Source organism: Octodon degus, unplaced genomic scaffold (assembly GCF_000260255.1).
Source record: "Octodon degus isolate 3935 unplaced genomic scaffold, OctDeg1.0 scaffold00002, whole genome shotgun sequence".
Lineage (NCBI taxonomy): Eukaryota > Metazoa > Chordata > Mammalia > Rodentia > Octodontidae > Octodon > Octodon degus.
In genome coordinates this window covers 13108129-13130663 of record NW_004524578.1, presented here as the reverse complement: position 1 = coordinate 13130663, position 22535 = coordinate 13108129, and the positions used below count along the sequence as shown (strand labels likewise).

Here is a 22535-nt window from a genome sequence, read left to right as displayed (position 1 = left end):
GGCCCAGCGCCTCTAAAATACCATAGCTGTTAAGGACTCAACACATCAGTTTTAAAAAAGCTATTCTTCAGAACGGTTTTGATAGGCTATACTTATCATTTTGTGCCATTTCTGAAAGTTAATGAAAATTACAGGACAATGGAAGACAAAGTTGGATATGATGAGATTTGTATTCTGGGACACAGTTAGGATCATCATGTGCTACTTTAAAGCAATCTATTTGTGCGTCTGCCCCAGGTGTAATCAACCAGGCATTATCTAGGGCAGGGATTTACAATTTCTGCAACTGTGACCCAAAGCAAGTAGTAGTCTTGTACTCTGGAGTACACGTGCACACGCATTGGTACAGCCGAAAGAAAAATCACGTGAAAATACCTTGGCTAGGCATGGCACATTCTGGTTTCTGCTCTTCTAGGGTAAGCTGAAAAAACTGAGTCCTGACCCAGCATATTGATTTTATTGCCCACTATGGGTCACCAATCAGTTTGAAAATTCAGCTTTTAGAAGGATATGACAAAGTTTCAGCTTTTAATTAAAAGCAGCTCAGCAAAAAAAAAAAAAAAAAGTGTTGGCTTTTGGCCCAACTTCATTTCTTGCAGCACCCTAGAAGATTAACCACCATCAGTGCTAATGAAAGGCCAAAGAATAAATCAGATTCCAGGACACTGCCAACCTTTGTGCTGGCCCCATATGGGTGAGGGGGATACAGTGGGGCCATCACAACGGAGGGTGACAAGATCGATGATGCAGTCAGCGCTAGCACCACAGGAACATGTGGGAAGGCCACCTGACCATGCTGGGATGCAGGCCGTGGGCACAGAAATATCTGATGGTGTCTATACTGAGACCTTTGGTCTGAAGCAATTGGTAGCTACAGACACACGTGAGGGCAGGGTGGCAGCAGACGGGCTATAGAAGATGTTACATTAGGAGCTTGAGGAGAAAGAGCTTCTGTCCTACTGAGTTTGACCTTTATCCCAATGGAAAATGGAAGCTGTTGCTGGGCTTACCAAGAGAATGAGAAGACCCACTGAATGTGCTAGAAAGGGTCCCATCTGCCCAGTGCAGAATGGGAAATGGGGACTGTATGATCAGCTCCTGGGCTGGTAGACTACTGCAGTAGACTTGTGCTGAGATGGGGCTGCTCAGATGGAGAGAGGGAGGTGGAGTTGAAGAACATAGATGAGGAAGCCCTTCCTCTTTGAGGTTTACTTTCTCAATGGAAATACAATCTGCCCTTTGTAGCTGCAAGTTCCACATCCCCAGATTCACCATATTTTTTAAGAATTACACTTGTTGGGAGGGCCGACAAGATAGTTCAGGGGACTAAGCACCTGTTTAGCAAGAGTAAGGATGAGAGTTCAATCCCCAACTCCACATGCCATGCCAGCTCTGCTGCCAGGCGCACTGAGCCGGCCCCTGCCACTGAGACTGGGTCTGGAGGCGCACACCTGTAATCCCAGCACTGGAGCAGCCTAAAACAGGAGGCTCACTACAAGTCCAGGCTGCATAGTGAGACCCTGTACCAACTACATAAAAAAGAAGTCCTGCCCATACAGATTTTTCTTTTCATTAAACAAGACAGTATAACAATTACTTCTGTAGCATTTATACTGTAGTAGATATTGCAGGTAATCCAGAGATGATTTAAAATGTACAGGTGGAGGATGGAGACTATGCAAATACTGTGCCATTTATATAAGGCACTCAAACAGCCTCATACTCTTGTGTTGCCAGAGATCCTGGAAGCAATCCCCTTGAATACCAAAGAACAGCTGTGTATAGACCCAGGGCATATGGGATAGAGCACCCATATCCCGGGATCCTGGGCTTGGGGCATACAGGGAATGGGGGCATAACTGTTGAGACCACAGAGGAGGAGCAGGTTGAGAATGGCATAGACCAGTGCTGGTCCATAGAACCTTCTCTGATAGAATGTTCTACAGCCCTACCACCTGCGCCCTGTGAGCACTTGAAACACAGCTCATGTAAACTGAATTTACTTAACTTGTACTGGCTTCAAGTAGCCTCACACAGCCAGTGCTGCTATGCTGGATGGGCAGGAACTGGGAGTAAGGGGCAGGCTTTGATGCACCATCCAGATGGGGTGGGGCAGGTGAAATTTGAGCAGAGAGGGCAGGACCTAGAAAGGAAAGCGACTGTGCCCTCCCTTGTTGCTCTGGAGGCTGGGGGAAAGGAGCCTGGAGAAAAGGCAGGGCTTATAGCTGAGAGCTTCCTCGTAGCCCAGGAGGAGAAATGGGCACGTGGAGGGAGCATCCCTGCTAGGACAGCAGTGCGGAGAAACTGAGGGTGGTTTTCCCAGGGAGGCTGCGATGACAGCCCAGGGCTTGAGTGGATGGGGACAAGGCAGATAGGAGGAAGCAGAAAGGACAAAGCACTAGTGAAGTGTAACAACTCACAGTAGCCAAAGCTTTGATGTTTGGCTTCCAGACTGCAGAGCACTTTGGAGAGATGACAGATTCCCCAGGTGTGGCATTACATGGCTGCGACAAGTTCAGCTCATCCAGGACAGTGGCTGAGCTTGAAGAGTGGACAAGGTCACTGGGCAGGAGAAGGCTCAATAATTCAGAAAGAACAGTCTACCTACAGCAGAGTTCCTGACGGAAACAAGTCCCTCCTTTTCCTTCCTATTGCAAACGTCTTTATGCTTTTCTGTTTGGGTTTTAGGCCAACCATTCGCTCCTGGGTCTGATCAGGATCTTGCTCCTGCAGCCAGGTGTGGTGGTAGAAACATGCAATTGCAGTTACTATGGGGACAGCAAAGCCCAAGTTCAAGGCCACCCTGGCAATTTGGCAAGATGTTCGCTGGGATTGTAGCCTAGCCGAAGAACACCTGTTTGCATGTGTGAGACTCTGGGTTTGGTCTCCAGCACTGCAGAACAAAAATTGGGAAAAAGACAGACACATCTTACTCTTGAGGTGTACTACATGCCACAGATGTCACATCAATCAAGTTAATGAAAAACAAACATTCGCCAAGATCCTTCCCTACCTCACACACTCCCTGGGTGCTGCAGAGGATGTGAAAATAAGCACGAGCTGGCATTCTGCCTCCAGGCCTTCCAGAAAGAAAATGAAGCAGGTTGGGGAAGAACAGGGCATAATGTTAGAGGGCCTTGAATTTCAAAGGAAAAGGTGACACTCTGCTGAATAGTTGTCACTGTGGAGCAAATGAGGGCTTGTAGATGGAAGAGTGGATAGACATTCACACTTCGGATTTAGGGAGTTCAGCATGGAGTGAGGGAGTGCAGCAGGATGCAGGACTAATGAAAAGCATTGAGGCCTGAAGACACAGAGCTGAGTGGGACTATGCCAAGGGTCTGAAAGGCAAAGAGCACAGGGTGCCATGAAGCCCAGCTGATGACAGTGAACCACTGTCCCTCTCCCTGGCTAACTAGAAGGAAGCAAGAGTAGCCGCTGAGGCTCAGGTGATGCACGGTTTTGTTTCTGATCCCTGTGACCAGGCCTCCAGGAAAACTTTAATAGCTAAGCTAACAGATGTAATTGATAAGGTGGGTAGGGAGAGGCTGGGCTGCCATGAGTCCCCACCCACCCTTTCCTGCTAAGCTTCCAGAGAACCTGCAAGACAAAAAGCACTGGGCAGGTCATGCTCAAAGTGCATCTCCATATGCAGGTGTGCTCCCTGGGCAGCCAGTCTGAAGGTTTCACCTTGGTTTGTGAATTACTGCAAGAAAGCACGCTTTAGAAACTCCCAATGGGACTCATCCAACCTCTGCTGAGCTCCCACTGTGAGCTCAGACCTGAATAGAAAGAAACTCATAGGCAAGTGGAGAAATGAACACATTCACCGATGCTCTGGAAGAGGGAAGCACAGAGTACCAGGAGCCTGGGCAAGGTGGGGGAAGCAGAAGACGGCATCTGGGGAGAGAAACCCTTCCATTCACCTACATACTTGCTGAGTCAGCAAATACCTCTCAGGCACCAGTCTCTCACAGTGCCTCCTGATGTCCCTGTGTTGCCCAAGATCTGCCCCCCTTTCTGTACTGAAGTAATAGCACTTATTGACCACAGATTTCTCTACATACAGGCACATGGGAATAAACCCAATTATGTCGTCACTGTCTAGGTCAGTGATGGTGAACGTTTTAGAACTTTTGACACTAACACACAGCTGACATTTACACAACAGGCCACAGGTTCATCATCACTGTGTACTGTGATCTTTGGCAGATGACTGAAGTTCTAGGGCCTCTGCAGCTTTAACTAGGGGCCCAGCATTGACATGAGAACAGCAGCTGCTCCCTACTTCTCAGATTTGAGACAAGTAAATGTCAGGTGTCCTTGGAAGATGCTTACTGACCCTAGCAGGCCAGGGTTCTTTGGCATTGCCAAAGCAAGGGAATTCATTCATCTTTTCATGAGAATTCACCTGTCGGCATCCTTCTCTCACTAGTGCTAGATAGAACAGTCATTCCACTGAGTTGAATAGGGATTCCATGGTGAATTCAAGTCTTGGCAGGTAAGCTATAGAGCAGTGGTCATCTTTTTAAATGTAAACGCACAGTCATTTTCAGCTTCCATTTTGACTCACAAAGGAATGTGGATTTATTTTTCTTACAAAAGCCTTTCAGCTCAACTTTCAAGTTTAGGTCAGAGAATATAAACAGGCCCTGCCTTTTCAACCATGGAAACAAATTAAATATTAGAGATAAAGGGCCCTGAGGTTTTTTAATAGATTTCAGGAAAACAGAAACAATTTCTTTAAACAGTGCTACAGTTTTTTCACTGAAATGTGTATATCTGAAATTGGAGCCAGAGTATAATAAGAAGTGAGATGTAATCCTTTTGATAGTCTCTGTGATAGCAGGAAGAGGCTAGGAAGTCTGCATAAATCCCTCTACAACACAGGGTTGGCTTCCAGCACCCTCCTAATAGGGCCTTACTAACTTCCGCTCTATCCACAAAATTACTGTCCAGGAGACACACAAGGAAGAAAACGAAGGGAGAGAGCTCACTTTACAGATGCCAAGGAGGAGAGCATTCTTCCAAAACAAAATTTCTAAGTAAACATGATAGCATCATCACCTCCCTGCGTAGGTAACCAAGAGCATGACAGAATGAAGAGACACTAAATTACGTCTTACCCACTTGGCCGTGCTTCTAGAAGCCCCCGACTACTCTTCAAAGTAGACTTGCTCTTGAGCTGTGGAAGACTCTTGCCAGTTGGGTTTCATCGCTACATCTCAGCTTGAAGAGTCTCCAGCCCACTAAAGTTGCACTTATAGAGGCGAAGATTAAAAAAAGAGGACAGATTTTCAGTTGACTCAAAGAGTTTAGGTCAAAGGACTGAGAGCTGCAAGGGAAGCAGATTGGTAGAGAGCTCCCCACCCATTGTATCTCAGTTAATTCTTTTAGAAATTCTGCAAGAAAGTATAATTGTGGCCATTTTATAAACAATGAGACGGAGATGCAGTGATGTACTACTTATGCACAGTCTAGAGTTTCCAAGTGGCAGGGTTGGAATCAGAATCTAGCATCAGTTGGCTCTGGTTCTAAAATTCCTGCTTCCTGCACCACCAACTAACCTCTAGATGTAAGCTCCCTAGCTGCAAAAGGGGTGACAGGACAACTGAAAACTCCTGTCTCTTCCTGCTGACAAATATTTGCCAATATTGCTGGAGGCTTTCTGCCAGATACCCAGAGAGCTTGTTTATAAAATAAGGCTCCTAGCCTTCTCAGCATTACCAGACTTGAGGAAGGGCTCCCACTTCCCAGACGTCAGGACTCCTCTGTGCTCTGTTCCCTTCAGGCTTCAAAACCAGACTCCTGCAAGCTTAGCAGAAAGGTAAATAAATTGTTCTCTGCAGCCCTGGAAATCCCCGATAAGAGTTCTAAAACCTTCTCCAGTCCACAAACTTTGCATTAGAATAAAGTGGAATTATGAGGTCTGGGTTTTCATCTATCAAGCCTGGAACAAATAATATCCCATCCTCAGTCTCTTTATATGTAAAATAAAAGAAGCCAAAACATTTGTGGAGAGAATTCATAGCGGATGAAGAACACACAGTATAGCACAGGGGTGGCGCTGGCTAATTGCCTAATTATTACATGACTGTAGCATAGAAGCCTCCCATTGGGGACTTCTCTGGGGGAACTAGTTTCTTGCAGGGACTGGTTGGATTTTTATTTAGTCCACCTGGTAATAAATGTGCAGTCATAAGTGGCTAGGTGTGAAAATTACTTAGGCACGTGGGAATCCCTTCAGTGATGAGTCAGGTGAGTTCCAGAAGAGCAGGGGCTTCTAACGAGAAACATCCAGTCGGACACTCATCCTTAGCATTCCTGGCACACTCAGAAGTTAGGGCCTGATCACCAGAGTTATCCTTCAGGAAAGACTCATCAGTCAATAAAAAGGAGAAGATGAATGTGGCAGAAAAGAAAGCCAATACTTTATTCAGAAATTTAAATGGATAATCCTTAAGTTCAGTTTCTTCCTATTTTACTGTATCTATTATACCCTTCAGGTTTTATTTCTTCTTTCAGGTTCTTACACTAGGGAGACAACACACTATTTACACATGTGGGTCTGATTTATTTCACTTATGAGTATAGCCTCTAGTTGCACGCACTTACCTATGAAGGCTTCAAGTTTGTCTTTCTTTATAGCTCAGTAGTACTCCATTGTATAAAGACACAGCATTTTCTTCATCCATTCCTCAAGTGATGGACATTCTGGTGGTTTCCAAGATTTGGCTATAACCAACTGTACTGCTATAAACACAGGTGCACATATATCATTATGGTGTGTTGTTTTCAGTTCTTTTGGGAAAATACCCAGAAGGGGAATAGCTTTTACCCTTCAAAATAAAATAACAAGAAATATAAAAGGAATTTCATGAAGATTATACTTAAAAGTTTTCAGATTAGAGTTTATTCTAAAATGTCACTGTAAATCCCCTGGATAATGGAACAAGTTAGCAAAAGACTTGGCAATGAAGAAGGGTGTGGTCCCTGCAGAACATCGACAGACCTCCTGTGGGTGGCATTTTAATTAATCTTAACTGAGCAGGAGGCATTAGCTCTAAGAAACTAAGGCACTAGATGATTAAGGGACCTATCCCAGAGGTCCCTAAGGTTAAAAATTCATTCATCTCCACAGCAAATTCCTTCCAAAATACTAAGGATAACATGAAAAACATCAGTGGGACATGTAGCATTGTAATTTCTAACTAGAATACATGAAGCCTCTTTCTGGCTCCTTCCAGGGCCTTGCCTTCTGGAAGTGGAGGTGGGCATAGATAGGGCACAACTGGCATCTTTGACATACAGAGGTTTATTCTGACAGCAACTGAATAGTATGGAAATTGGCACTCGAGTACAGGTGCGTGAGGGACTACATTTTGGCCTTTTGCCTCTAACAGATTTCAACAAATGGCTCCTTCATATTCCAAATCCCCTCTTGATCTGCTTAAACGTGCCAAACCTGCACATGCCTAGTAATCCGTGCACAGTGGAGTACAGGACACCCAACTCTCAGTTCCTTCCCATGGTGGAGAGCTCACCAAGGTGTCCCCTGCAGTCCTCCCAGCTCCACAGGGACCAGGGTGGGGTCATGGTGACACAGAGGAGAGAATCTATAGCTCCCAATCTGCCAGGTGTCAGATATGCCCAGTTTGTGCTCTACAAAATTAAAGAATGAATTCTAAGGAATGACAGGAATTAAGAGTAGAGAAACTTATTGAGAGATAGAGGCTGGGTTCCTGAGAGACAAGAGGGGACCTGAACATGGGTTGCCAATGAGACCTCTTCTCAATGGAATTTTTTAAAAATACAAAATAGTGATAGGAAAAAACAACTTAGAAATGATACAAAATTTCACTAAACAAAGTAATAGGAATTCAACAATGGTTTCTGTATTACATGGTGCTGTCTCAATGGAAATTTTATAGAACAAAATCATGAGGTGGTACGACATGGGTCAAAACTATGATCAATATGATTATAGTATAGATGTGCAGGTAATATTGATCCAATGGAGAAGCAGATCATGTGGCAAGCGTGCATGAAAAGAACAAGGACCTTCTTTAGGAAGCGATGGATGGGAGTGTTGGTCCATCACCAGGGTGACTGAGGTTTATCGAAATTTTACTGGACCAGGTGATATCAGTTATTCCCTGGGAGAGATGTGGAGGCCTGGCCCCCAACAGATGCACCTCCAGGTGCAGCTGTACTGCGTTGTCATCCTCTGCACTGACTCCCTGGAGGGCCTAGACCTGCCTTAGCTGTCTATAATACTAGAACAAAGGGAACCCAAAGGAGAGGAGGAAAGTGTGTTAGTGAACTAATCCCAACAAAATAAAGCTCAGCAAAATAGAAAGATGGATGGATTTGCCTCATCCTGTGTGTGTCGAGGACCAGCCAGATTAGTCTCCTAGATCCGCAGTATTTATCTGGAATTTACACTGGCCCCGCTTCCTCCGTTCCTTACCTAGATGGCATGTGGCTTTAGCTTTTATTATGCAGTGACCATAGCAGTCCTCCCACGTGGCTCTTTTTCCACAGAATGAAGAAAGGCATTGGCTGGGGGGAGGGGAGAGGGCCTCCACTCTCAGGCAGCCTCAGGACCCCAGGGGATATGGCACAGGAGTTTCCATCCTGCAAGCCTGAGCCAGAACGAGGGAGCAGCTTGGATGGGATTTTGAGCTTAGAGTTTATTTATGAAATCAAGCTGCCTGGGAAGTTAAATGAGGTTTACAACCAGAAGTCATCTTGGGGGGTTTCTCTCGGTGGCATCAAGGGATGGAGCCAAAGCGTTTGAAGGAAGAACACCCATTCCAGGACCCACTGATGAGGGGAAGCTCTGTGGCCACCTCCAGCCCCTCTCTTCCACTCCCTGAGCCCCCACTAAAGTCACAGAATGTCTGTAACACAGGTGTTCTTCTGATGGACAGACTTTAGGGGTCTGTGGGCCTACCAACCATGCATTTGCTTTGATTTTATACGTAGATGCGTTTTGGGAGGAGTTTTTTGTTGTTTTTGTTTTGTTTTGTTTTGTTTTCTGGGCTAGGCATCTACAAGTCAACAAGTTCTCAGAGACACCTACCTTAGTAAAAAGTCAAATCAGACAATCTGGAGTTGGCCTTGGACACAGGCTGTCAGAGTTGTCCTTACCTGGCTGCAACAACCCTGTCTCACTCGAGAGTTCTCACACTTAAGGTGATTGACAACACAGTCTCATCTCTGTAGAGCAACAGTATTTTTCTGGAATAATTAATTTGTATTAATGACTCATTTTTCCCCGCAGTAGAGATGAGCATCTCCCCTGCACCCAGCCAGCCAGAGCCACGCGGGAGTGCTTTATAGATCGCAGAGCTGCATTCCAAACGCTCGGGTTTTACTGGCCTGGGTTGATTCCAAAGTGCAGCTGGACTGGCCACCCTCGTAGACACACAGTGAGCAGCAGCAAACACAGGGGAACTTAATCAATGATGGGGAACGCTCACACCTCCCATTCCTGGTGACTAGGTAGAGATGTCTGAAAGGCTCTGTGCAGAAGCTTTTAAAGCCGGCTCCCAACTCAGGATGGGAAGTGTTCTCACTGGTATAATTTCTAGAGGATGGGAATCTCCATATGTGTACCCACTTGTATCTCCTTTGAAATGGTTAGTGTGTCCATGTACACAGAGCAGAATGTCCCTTCTGGTCCCTCCACCCGGAAGCACACCTGGCTCTGGGAGGCCAGGCCGGACAGCAAGGTTCTTTTTCAGCCTCTGCATTTGCTTACAGCAGCTAGCACTTAGTGTTTGCCATACGGCACTCTCAACACATTCCATGTATTAATTTAGTCTTTGTGGTGCTCTCATAAAAATGATTATTTATATCCCCATGTTGTGTAAGGCGAACAAGGCACAGAGGGCTTATAATTTGTCTAGGCAGTAAGGGGCAGACTTGGGATTTGAACTCACGCCATTGGGCTCTCCAACACACTTCGCAGCTACAGAGTTACAGAGCTACCAGGTCCAACATGCCTTCCCAGTGGGCCTGTAAAGAGAGACGATTCACGCAGCCAGGCGCAGGACAGCCAGTCTCCGCAGAGAACCAGCCACCAGAGCCATAAACCTTCTTTTCCTCTCACAGGCTTCATCCCCCCACCTCTCATCTTCGGGGCCGGCATCGACTCCACCTGCCTCTTCTGGAGCACGTTCTGTGGCGAGCAGGGTGCGTGCGCCCTCTACGACAACGTGGTCTACAGGTACCTGTACGTGAGCATCGCCATCGCGCTCAAGTCCTTCGCCTTCCTTCTCTACACCACCACGTGGCAGTGCCTGAGGAAGAACTATAAGCGCTACATCAAAAACCACGAGGGCGGGCTGAGCACCAGTGAGTTCTTTGCTTCTACTTTGACCCTAGACAATCTGGGGAGGGACCCCGTGCCCACACACCAGACATATAGGACAAAGTTTATCTACAACCTGGAAGATCATGAGTGGTGTGAAAACATGGAATCCGTTTTATAGTGACACAAGGAGGGCTGAACTCTGTATTAGTACTCAAAGGGGCATTTTCTTAAAAAAAGAAAAGAAAAAAAAAAAAGGTCTCCCAAAATCATCCAACACACACACACACACACACACACACACACACACACACACACACAAACTTTGGTCTTTTTGCTCAAAATCAGAACCAGACATGATTCAGAATAAGCATGGGATGGTCCTGGAGGGCACTCGCACTGCAGGGGCTCAGCGTTGGCTTTGAAGGCACCTCGTGGTCCTTGGGATGCTGACAGCTGCAAGCAACAGGCACTAACAGACTCAGGGCACATCAATGGGCAGCTTGGAGGATGGACACTTCTGGATACAGAGAGAGAGAGAGAGAGAGAGAGAGAGAGAGAGAGAGAGACAGACAGACAGACACTGGCAGAACCAAAAGTCTAATAGAATCACACAAGGTCAAATTGAAAACATTGAGATTCAGCCCTAGCCACAGAGCCCTGTGCTGCCCTCTCCCTCCACATGTGGGTGGGCTGCCCAAGAGTCGAGGGCCGGATGCCCTGCTCCTCTACGTTTCCCATTATGGGTCACTGTGTAGACAGCTCACCCAGTCTGCATGTGATTGGAGGCCTTAGTGCGCTCTCAACGATGCTAATGGGTGACCCTGGCTGGAGTCCGTACTTGATACCTGTCACCAGCGCCATTTCCACGTGCAAGACTGGAGGCCCGTGGGGGAGACAGCACCTCCCCTCCCTTGGCGGCACCCTGCAGTGGCAAACGCCACCTCCCCCAACCCCACAGAGCGACCTCAGGAAGCTGTGGACCTCGCCTGGCTATGACTGACCTGCTCAGAGCTGGTGAGCCCCAAGTCCAAGTCAGTTGCTTACATTTGCCAAACACATTGCCATTTTTTCAAAATCCAATGCATATGGATTTCCAAATGTTGTATGTATATTCCTCTAATTCCTATTTTTAACTACTACTAAAATCTGTGTTAACCCTTCAGTCACTAACACAGTTCTGTAGACCAGATTGATGATGCTGGTTGCTTTTACTTCTGTCCCTTTTTTTAATGCACCAAAAATATAATGGGATCCAAGGGATGCAATTAATCGATTGTCATTTTTAATCATTCAATCCTCATTTGGATATTCTGCAATAACAGTATACAATGTGTTTCAAGAAGAAAGGAAACGCTGCACAAAGAGAGTGGATATGCAGCCTGCCTTTAAAAGAATCACATTTGAAACAACAGGGGATAATGTGATGAATTGCAAATTTGCCTTCTGGCTTTATTCCCCCTGATTCAGTGATCACTGTCACGGGAAGCCCTTTTATATTCATGCTTCACATTCCAAGAGGCGTTCTTTTCTGCCTGTGGAGGAGATGTGCTTAGATGTGTGTATGGGCGCGGCGTTACTGCCGGGATGAGAAAGAGAGCGAGCGGGCTAGTGCAAGCTGTTGAGCAGGCTGCGATAAGGAAGAGGCTCACCAGCTCAGAGAAGCAATCGCATCCGAGCACTTGAAAATGTCAGTAATGGTTCCAGGGTCAGCCTCAAACCAAAGGGCTGTGTGTGTGTGTTTTGAAAAGGGGATAAATCACAGAAGGACCCTGTAATTACTTGAGACAAAAATCCTGTCTGAAACCAGCACACTAAACCTCTCTGGCCATTTTCATAAGGGACAGAGAACAAGTGAGTACACACACACACACACACACACACGAAGGGCACCACTCGCTCGCACTCACTTTGCCTTCCTTTGTTGACACCGTGAGCCTGGTTGTTGGAGACACCACAAGGACGGCTGGTTTGCTTGCCACTGCAGTTTGCACAGAGGATAACGTAAGAATCAAGGAAGAAAATGCAGGGAAGAATGGCAGTATGCCAAATTCTTAACAAACACTGTGCTTGAGAAGGTCTGAGTGACAGCCCATAAGTACAGAAAGCACCAAGCAAGGATGGCTGGGGGCCGGGGCGGGGCCACCATGTCCAGGCACGATGCTCCTCACAGACACTCGTGACCACGGCCTGCTGCTCAGTGCCTCAGCTAGTACAACAGAAGGACAGTCCTCAATCAGCTCATAAAATATGGATACTTTGTTGCTCCTAAGGCTTTGATCATTTTCTATACAGGTTTTGGTTTGGTTTTAGTTGGAAAATGCACTGCGAGTGAGTTACTGCCCTCTCCTGTACCACTGGGTACAACTCCAAACTCAGTACGCAGACGCAGAGGCCCTAGGACCTAGTATTTGTTTCGTGGCACTATTTGCTTTTATTAAAAAAGATTTTTTTATCACTTTGCATCTTGGATTTTTTTTTGCCTAAAATTTTAGGATGAATATGAAAAGATGTTAGGAAAACAACCCTAGGGGTTCCATTTTATCAACAATTCAATATAAAGTTGAAGTCCCCTCTGGCAAAATGGTTTTCATGTGTGTTATGTCACTTTCTACAATTTTAATTTCTCTCCTATTACAGATTAGGAACATCAGTGTAGTTTTTGTTTACCGTGTGCTGTAGAGAACTGTGTTTCCACTTCCAATGGATAACTTTGGTTATCCATTTGATTTGAATGATATTTGAGTGAAAAGATGTCCCGGTAAGATCTCCCTAAGATGTAACAGAAGGCAAAGCTGTAAGGGATGGAATAAACCTGCTGGAGTTCTCTCTCTGTCTTCCTCCAACTCCTCCACCATGTTGGTAGGACCACCCCCAGGACAAACAAAATTTTTTCCCTGTTCTAATGCCTAGACAGGGACCAAGAGTTTTCTGGGTATTTTTCTCACCAATATTATTTCCCCAGATGAGGTAAACAATTTTTGTGACAGGATTTAAGAGGCAGGATTTTCTGTCTCCTTCCATTGAGGTGCTGCACTGTAGAAAGGCCTGTAGCTCTTGCCTCCCCTTCTACCCCAGCTGAGGAGGGCTGTAGGCACCTGTGGACACCACCGTGGCAGCAGTGTGCTGGTCACCTTCACAGCTTATGAAGGAGCAAGATGTCACTTGCCTCAGTGCTCATCAGACAAACTAGCAAAAGGAAGCCAGGAGTTGCTGAGGAATTGTTCGACAGCGTTGCTAATGCCTTCTGCCTAGAAGGACTGCTTCTCTCCATGAGAGTTACTTGTCTTCCTCCACCTTCCTTACTGATGATTTTTAAAGTCTTGTTAAGCAGCATCAACCCATCCAGATCCTGGTTCTACTTTCTTGTGTCCAGTAATGGGTAAAAGCTCCCCCAACTCCCAACATACACAGCAAGGTTGCCTGGTCCTTCCCTTGGAAAAGTGACCCACGAAAATGTCCCACTCAGGATGGGCACCCACCAGACCTCACTGCCCTTGAGGAATTGTCTTAGTAAAAAGACCCTGATGTTGTTGCCTTTGGATTGTTTCCCATACATTCCTGGAGAGACCCTTTGCTGAGAAACCCATAAAGCAGACGTATCCTGTGGACTTACAGAGACGCCTCTGAGGAATAGGTGCTAGCTGCCTGGGGCTCCTCCCACAGCTATCCGCTGCCTTGGGCCTCAGGTCCCTGGGAGGGTGGTTTCCTCCCATGCAGCCAGGCCTGTGATGGCTTCTAAGCAGCCTATGTGGCTCCTGGACCCAACACTCCAAAGTGTTTAAGGAGAAAGGTCAGTGTGTAGAAATTTCACATACTGTGGAGGCCAGAGGGCCAAGGACAGGGGAAGCTGCTGTCTCTGCTTGCTCTATTCTATTGCTGGTAGTTTGTTTCAGGTGAAGAGAAATCCAGGCAAGTAGTTTTTGAGTCCAACAGATGGATACCGCCTTTTTTTTTTTTTTTTTTCCTGTTCTTACCTGATTTTGTTTCTGCTTTTGGGGAACAAGCTACCTGGCCAGAAGACAGGGAAAAGTTACAAAGAATGGTGGGCTCCTGCCACTGCCATCTCCCTGGGGTCCCCTCTGCCATGATCTGTTCCCTCCCCTTATTTACCCATTGGGTTGGGATCTGAGTCAGATACCCCAAAGGCACCAACTGTTCTAAGACAGGAAGTCAGTGAAGCTAAAGTGAGCTTAGGAAATTCATTTGGAAACCAAATGTAGCCTTTCCCACCTTTCTTCCCCCGCCCCCCGCATTTATAACACCCCACCTAGCCTAGGACAGACCAAACTGCACCTCTGAGAGCAACCCCCCACCAAAGGACAGTCAGTGCATCCCAGGCCCCTAGGATGACGGTTACTCAAGAACAGACTGGAAGAGCCTCCCCAGCAGCCTGTGGGGTGATGGGGGAGGGGACACATTTTGTTTAGATGCTTCTTCTGGGGCCTGGGGCCAATGAAAGAGAGGGACCGACCCTAACCCTGGCCCCCCTGCTCACAGTCTGTCAGAAATCTCGGCATTCCTAGGTGCTCAGTCAGCCTGGCAGGGACAGCGTGGGCTACAAAACCTACAGTCAGAAATTCAGCAAAACAAAGATGGCTCCGTACCTCAGAAATATGTGACTGCTCCAGATTCAGGGACGAACTCAGGCTTCTCAGAGACCATCCCATGGCGCCATGATTATTTTCTTGGCAAGGTTCGTTTCACTTGATGGTGCACACTGCATCCTGGGCGCATTTTTACCAGGTGTTCATTTATTCCTTGACTTAAAGCGTGGAAGCTTCCACAACAGTGGGAAAGTACGCGCTGCCTCCCAGGAGCTCACAGTTCAATGAGCTGGACGCAAAGGCAGTGAGGACGTGAAGAGCTCGGGCGTGTCTAGACTGAGGGCTGGTGCACGCTGGTGACAAGAATCAGGAAGACCTCGGGAAGAGTGGAGTCTAGCAAGTAAAGCATGGTGGGTCTCTGCTTTAGCAGGAAGTATGGGAAAGACCCCTAAAGAGACGTTTGATTTCTGTAAGGAGTCAGGAAGGCATAGCCCAAGTCAGCCCTAGAAAATGGACAAACAGATGAGTGGGCTCTGTTCCAATAAAGCTTATTCTAAAGCAGCAGCTACAAGGAGGGATGTACTGATTTCCATTCTAGGCTGAGGCCTGCAGCAGCACAGCATGGTGTGGGGGGCGGGGGAAGCTATAAGCCCAACAAAGGCAGAGAAGAAGGGGAGATCTGGGCACCTGGAACTATGCCACAGCATTGACTGACTCAAGGGTCCTGGAGGAGGTGTCCATCAAGCCTAACGTTTGTGACCATTAGAATCTAAATCAGATATCTCATTCATTTCTAAAAAGCAGGTAAGTACCTCTTCGTTGTCAGAGTTTATCATTGAAGGGAACCTTCTTTCTCTCCAGTGTGTCGTGGACAATTTGAGCTCTCCAACCTACATCGCCTTCTAACTCAGCAGTTCAACCAGAGTAATCACTGCCTTTTTTGTCAAATGATGGAAGCAGGTACCTGAGGGACATGCAAAGAGTAAATCCAAACACTGGAATAGAATTTCCAACTCTTCCCTCTTCCCCACCAACACAGAACAGTGGCGTGCTAAAGCTAACAGTCTGCCAGGTGGAATAATCTATAAGCACTAATAATAGCTCGTCATAACTTAATATTCATCATGCACTTACTCTGCACTAGCTGCTGAGCGGAGCGTGTTACATGTATTTGTTCATTTAATCTCAATAGTAACCCTGTGGAGCAGTAACTGTCACTGTCTTCATCTTACAAGGGAGGGAAATGAGATTTGGAAGGCTTTCCCAACTGGCTCAAGATCCCAGCAGAGCTGGGGTTGTAACCCAAGTCTACAACTACAAAGCCCATGTCCTTAACCACTTTGGTGTTCTCTCCCTACCAGGCAAGATAGGAGGGACAATTCCCCACCTGTAGTCTCTGCCCCAAATGGACTAGAGGTCCCACACTCTTGTGTGCCTTCTGATGTGACATACAGGACACTATGGCGAGTATATCCTGGGGACATCTGCTCTTCCTGTGTTGTTTCTGATCTCTGCTCCATTCATATGAGGTATTCCACCCAACATTGGCTGGGCAGATGCTGAGACAGAAAATTTTCCCTGCCAATGCATTGAAAATGCATTTTCAAAGCTCAGTGTGCCTGGTGGCCCCCTTCAGGGAGGTAAGCAGCAGGGGGACCAGCCCACTCACACGCCTCCTGCCTGCCTGACACTCCTTCAGTCCCCAACACCCACCTCCAAGCCCGTCCCTGACCCAGGGGCTTCAAACCCATGGAAAGTGCTCGCCAGCTGGGTATGCCTTACTCTATCCCTAGATTTCAGGCTTTTAGGGAGAGCCGATGTTGACGTTCTTATTTTTGTAATAATAATGACTCAAGTAAACAATCAGGAATTGACAATAATCGTAAATTTAGACTATTTTTTTCCCTAAGGTGGAAGTGATTATGTTCTTTCCTGATGAGCAAATGGAACAAGGCAAATTTTCTGGAGGTTTAGCATTCTGCAAGATGAGAAGTTTGCCATTTCATTAATGTTTTTCTTAAATTCGCACTAACCGTAGAAGGCAGCCCTCATAGAGACGCGTTTACCAGGACTGTTTTATGATAGTCTAAGGCCATAAAATGAACTGGAACCCTGCAGTGCTGAAAGTTTCATTAGAAGAGGAAGCAAACTAAAACAGAAACTGCGCTCTACTCCAGCGCCTTAAAGGCGGGAAGGGTCTGGGAGCACTTGTTTATTGAGAGCCTCCCACTCATGCGCCAGGTGTCAGGAACATTTCTCTCCCAGCAGCTTTTCACACCTGCCCTGTGAGGTAAGTATTGGTTTTGTTTTGTTTTGTTTTGTTTTGTTTTTGTTTTTGTTTTCCACATTACAGAACAGAAAACTAAACCTCAGCAAACGTGAGCATTGTAGGTCGCACAGCTAGTTAGAAAGGTCACCTCCAGGTGCCTTGTCTAGGCCTCTCTGATTCCTGCCCAGAGCCCTTTCCAGTACGCCACACAACACCAGCGTGAGAACCCGGATGTGGCTTCCTAGGAAGCCAACGGCGCATCGACCACTGGGAGTCCCTGCAGAAATCCATAGTTTCCTAGAGAAACAAGCCAAGAGCTGGAGGTGAGAGTACCTGCACGCTTCTGCCTATGGGCACAGGAATCTAAGATGAGAAAAACTGTGTTTCACTTTAATAATTAAGCAGTGCAGACCTTTAAAAACACTGCTTCTTTCTTCAACCTTAGCCACATCAGCGGAAGTTTCAGAGCCAAACATCACCCACTGTCTATTCATTCTCCTGAGCAAGACAGGACCCCGGCTCTCAAATTTGTCCCACTGTTCACAGCTCCCAAAGACTTTTAGGAGAATCCCAAAGGCTGTACAAACTTGAGCCTTGCCAAGGTTGAGGAAGGAGGTTCAAATTGCCCAGAACACGTGGGCTTCTTCCTCCATAAAACTCTCAGCTTCAAAAATCCTGAGTAAAGAAGGAACATTTCCACACTGTCACCTGTTCTACCACCAGATCAAAGTCTAAAGAGGACATAGAAGTGAACAGGGACTTTTACGGTCCACTGTCCCTATCACTGAACAGGAGAGCTCCATGTCACAGTCAAGGAGACTTGCATGGCTTGCAGATCACCACAGGGACGAGTTCAGTTTTAAATACCTTTGAAATGAAGCCACATCTATTTTGAAAGTGTGGCATCGGCTTAAAAATCTGCTGCAGTGCGGAAACTTTCACTCGGCGCAGGGTGACTGTGACCGAATGGGAAACTGGTCTGGGATGCTGGAGAAGGCATGACACTGTGATGTCCAGTGGCCTCCTCAGGTGCTCGGAGTAATACTGACTAGCGACTGCGTGGGACTCGTAGGAGCCTGGGGTTCCAAGGCTGTTTTTAGGGGACTTAGATAAAACCAAGATGGGCTAACGATTGGGACACATCTTACTCACCCCATGAAAGAGACCTCTACCTGGGTGTTGACATGGACACATAGCTACCTATCCTCAGAGAGATTTGCCCTTCACAAAGGGCCTTGGGCTTGGGACCTGGTCCTTTTGGGGTTACCTGGAGTAAAAACCAGCATTTTATTGCTTCAGCTTCCTGCGCTCCTGCAACAAAGCCATGCTGCTGTCATATAAGCCTAATACAAAGTAGGAAACACAGAAAAGACCGATCTCTTTTTCCTCTTGGCTCTTCTCCCCTCCTCCCCTTTAGGCACAGAGTACCAAGACATTGAGACTGAGAAAACCTGCCCCGAGTCACATTCGCCTTCAGAAGACTCCTTTGTGCGAAGCTGAGGGTCTGCTCTCCTCCTCCTGCAGAGACGCCCATCACCACCCACAGGCTTCGCAGGCCTGACTTAGCGCACTCTGCCCTGCCCGAGAACCCAAGGGTCCCTGTGTGGAGTATCCAACACGTGCTTCCTTTGAGGCCTCAGCACAGGCCCGTGACAAGGACTAAGGAGGTGACATGTGATCCAGAGTCCTCCAGCAGCCCTTGGAAAGGAGGCATTTCTGGGTCGCAAGCTTGACCTGGCATGCTTCCTTCCGCCTGCCCTTCTTCTGGCTTCCATGGGGATGACTTCCTGCCGTGCTTTAAAGACCCCTCTTGGGAATGTTTCTCTGACCGAGGGCTCCAACACCTCCAAAGAAATCAGCCAAAGCTAGATTTTACTAGAAAGTCTCCAAATCACCCCATTTTCAGAGTAGAGGCGCCAAAAGCACATACTCAATCGATCTTGAGTGTGGTATTCTGTATTTTTGCAGCTTATATTTTCCAGATGAGCAGTTTAGAACTATGTGATGTAACGTACATACTGTACATTGCTGAAAATTATATTAAAAGCACTATTTTAATTCTTCCTCTGTCTCCTGCTGTTCCCTCTGTCATCTATGTCTCATGTGTGTTGGGGTAAAACGTGCCCAACAAGATCGTGTGTCTGGTGTTTGTTGTGCATTGGTGGGCTTTGAGATGCTCACAAGGCCAGGCTGTGGAGTCAACACGGACCTCAGTCTGGTTCTCCTCTCAGCACTGTCTGCTACTGCGATGTTGACCAAGTGGTCTGGCTTGTCTTATGCCCAGTTTCATCATCTGTAAAATGTGACTGTTAATGCACACTTTATACAAGGGGGATAAGACTAAGACACCAGGTGAAGTTCATGGTTAGAGCACCCAGCACAGTGCTTAGCACAGAAACAGCCAATGTTCTTTGTTTCCTGACTGCCTGACCAGAATTCAGGCTGTGCAGCACTGAAGCAGCTCCTACTGATATTCAGCGGTTCACCACCAATGCTGTCATTTTCCTTTGTGATCCTCCCACCCTTGAGAACCTTGCTGAGAGTAAGGAAAGGCTTTCTCTCCGGACATCCTCACTTGCCCAGAACAATGCATCAAATCAGAAGATGCTCAAGGTACAAATGAACAGACAACCAGCCGTGGACCTGGCAGCTGGGGGGGGGGATTGGACTTTAGTCCCATTCCCCAATTGGCACAAGTGTGGCATTTGGACCCAACCACAAGCCTCACCCTGGACAGAGCTCAGGCAGCCTTCCTTTGCCTGGCCAGGCCGCTTTCCCATTGGCTGGCTTCACCTCAACACCTTTATTACTTTACTGGCTGGTGTCCTACCCCACATGGGCACACTGGCGTGCCACAGGCATGCATCCTGGTCACCTACTGCATTCTCCTGCAGCTAGAGGGGAGCACCAAGCACACATGCTCTCATACCCTCTCTGTGTTTGGTGCTCTGGGAAAAACACGTGGGATCCCTCCACTCTGTTTATGGGGCCCTCTCTGGTAACTGACCTACTTTCTTTATGCCACTTTCCACCCTCGATCTTACCCTCTGTGCACAGCCTTGTCATAGTTTGCAGCTGGGCTCACCGAAAATCAAAGCTCATCAAATCAGCGCTCCTTGAAGACTGCATTCACCCCAGCTCTGCTTTGTCTTTTCACTCTGGGGCTTGGAGTAGTCAAGAAAAAGTGTATCTGGCCTTTTTGAAGGCCTCATTGGCAGCCGGGTGGGGCATTAGGGACTCCTTTTTAGCCTGACTCTTGTTATTTATATGATTATTTCTTTCTTGCAAAGCAACATGATTTATTCTCTCTGGCATAAAAATCCCAAGAAAATGCAATTTCAACATTCTTTGTCCTGATGTGAAACATGCTGAAGAAGCTTAAAAAGTGACTGGTGATTCCTCCCAGGAGCTGAACTTTACCTGCACTGGAAAATCAGATGGAGACAGAAGGATGAAGAGGAGGTCGATTGCTCAAGGCATGAGCATGCTAATCCTAAATTTCATGTTTGTTTTCTTTTAATCCACAGTCCAGTTCTTTTCCTCCATTACTTGTGCCTCTCACAAAGGTGGTCAAATTGTGGAAAACTCATCCTGCTCCCATTTTATCTCAGGATCTGGGGGGAAAAAAAGCATTATTTCATATTTGATTTCAAGATATTCATGCTTTGGTGGTTAACAATCCCCGGGTTTGCACAGGTAGTTCAGCCAACAGAGTGAGAATAGATAACTTTGGTGAGAACTCAACTGCCATCTCTTCCTAGTGTCCCATCAGCTGCCAAGGGCCATCAGGGTCTTGGATCAAACGTGTATTCACCCATCTTGATCTTCCAGATTGGAAAATCCAACTTAATGCTTTCCCTAGTCTTTGTGAAAGGATGAGTCATATGCTGAGGTGTTTTATTCAACCATATTAAATGCAAGCTCTCTTTGTGGCCCTTAATGTGGGTTCAGAACCATCTACATATCCATTTTTCAAAGTCTTTTTTTTTTCCTTTTAGCAACTATTGCTATAGAACTGCTTCTGTAACATTTAAAAGAAATGTTTACTGAGACACAAAACAGACTGTTTTTTTTTCCCCACAAAGCCTTTAAATAGTGTGCTAACCTTTCTCAGCCTTAGCATAGTGGTGCCTTGATTCACAAACTTAATTCTTTCCATTATTCCAGTCACAAGCTGAATTGAATGAGAAGTAAATCAAATTTCCCCATAAGGCCAACACTGAACCTAACATTGAGTTTGATTCAGTTCTTATCCATTTCAGTTTGCATCCAGAATCACAGAAACAATTAGGTTCCTTTAGCAAAGTATCACTGTATTTTTGGCTGTGAAATATATGCGCATGTTATCTATGGGATCCCCAAGGAAAACATTCCAAACCTTCCAGAATCCTACTGGCTGTGTTCCTCATAAGAAAATTAAGAGGACAAAATACAACAATCAAGAATACAGAGGCAAAATGGCAAGCCCATGAGTTCCTCTGACAAGTCATACAGAAGAGCTCTGGGGACTGGAATTCTGTATGGTATAAACTCTGGACTCCTCTGGACAGGATACATTTTTATATGAGACCTTTCTGTTGTATGTCATTGAGAATGACACCATCATACACAGGGGACACTGAAAGGTCTTCCAAATGAAGTAAAGGTGGAAACCCTGTGTCACCCCCTTTATGCCCCTCTGCTCAGCATCCAGCTCCCTTCTGACCTCACATGCTTAATGTGCCCTCTGTCCTAGCCTTCAAGTTCTTCAGAGAACTAGTCTACATTGAGCCATCTGTATTTTCATAGTAAAACTCAATGCTTCAAACAGGCTTCAAAAAGAAGGACAACAGTCTACAGGAAATGCAATTCTTTCTCTTGTTTCTAAACGTCAGTGTTACTTAGCTTTTCAAGTTTTATGCAAATAATTAGACATTACTTTATAAAGCTATGAAAGAGGCAGTCCTGCAAAGCAGAACTTAGGAGATAAGAGTCTGCTCACATCACAAATGTGTCTGGGAACTCAGTCTTTGACAATGGTGGCATTGTGAGGCATTTTTGCAGCTGTACAGTGGATCCGTCTTGAAAACTGTAAGCCAGGGAGCTACCGGAGGAATAAGGTACAGAATGAAGACCAGTCCTGAGGTAAGGAGGAGACATTGTGAATATCTGCAGATGCTCACTCTAACTTGGTTGAGTTCTCTACTTCCTGGAACCCGATGCTCCTGAGAACATCAGCTCTCAGGGAGACGGTTAACTTCATTCTATATTTCAAACAAATGAAAGTCGGAATTTAAGATGTAGTGAGTGATATGGATAGAACCCTGCAGAGTCCTCTGCGAATGGCACATGCTCCACAGTATGAGAGCCACGTGGTTTAGGAAGAGCAGCTAACAGGTTTGCATTTTGTTTCAGCTGCTGA

At 46.4% G+C, this 22535-nt stretch overlaps 1 protein-coding gene across 2 annotated transcripts in view; it reads left to right on the top strand.

Moving 5' to 3' along the window:
• Window positions 1-19198, top strand: part of Slco3a1 (solute carrier organic anion transporter family member 3A1) — a 304843-nt gene extending 285645 nt beyond the window's left edge. The window contains exons 10-11 of one of the 2 annotated variants that reach the window (XM_004623273.2): window positions 10120-10362; window positions 18552-19198. In XM_004623273.2, coding sequence (XP_004623330.1) covers window positions 10120-10362; window positions 18552-18634 — 326 coding nt within the window. In that variant the 3' untranslated portion in view covers window positions 18635-19198. Of the gene's footprint in view, window positions 1-10119; window positions 12782-18551 lie in introns of those variants that run through there. The other variant, XM_004623272.2, reaches the window with a different exon arrangement.
• Window positions 19199-22535: the final 3337 nt, after the last annotated feature.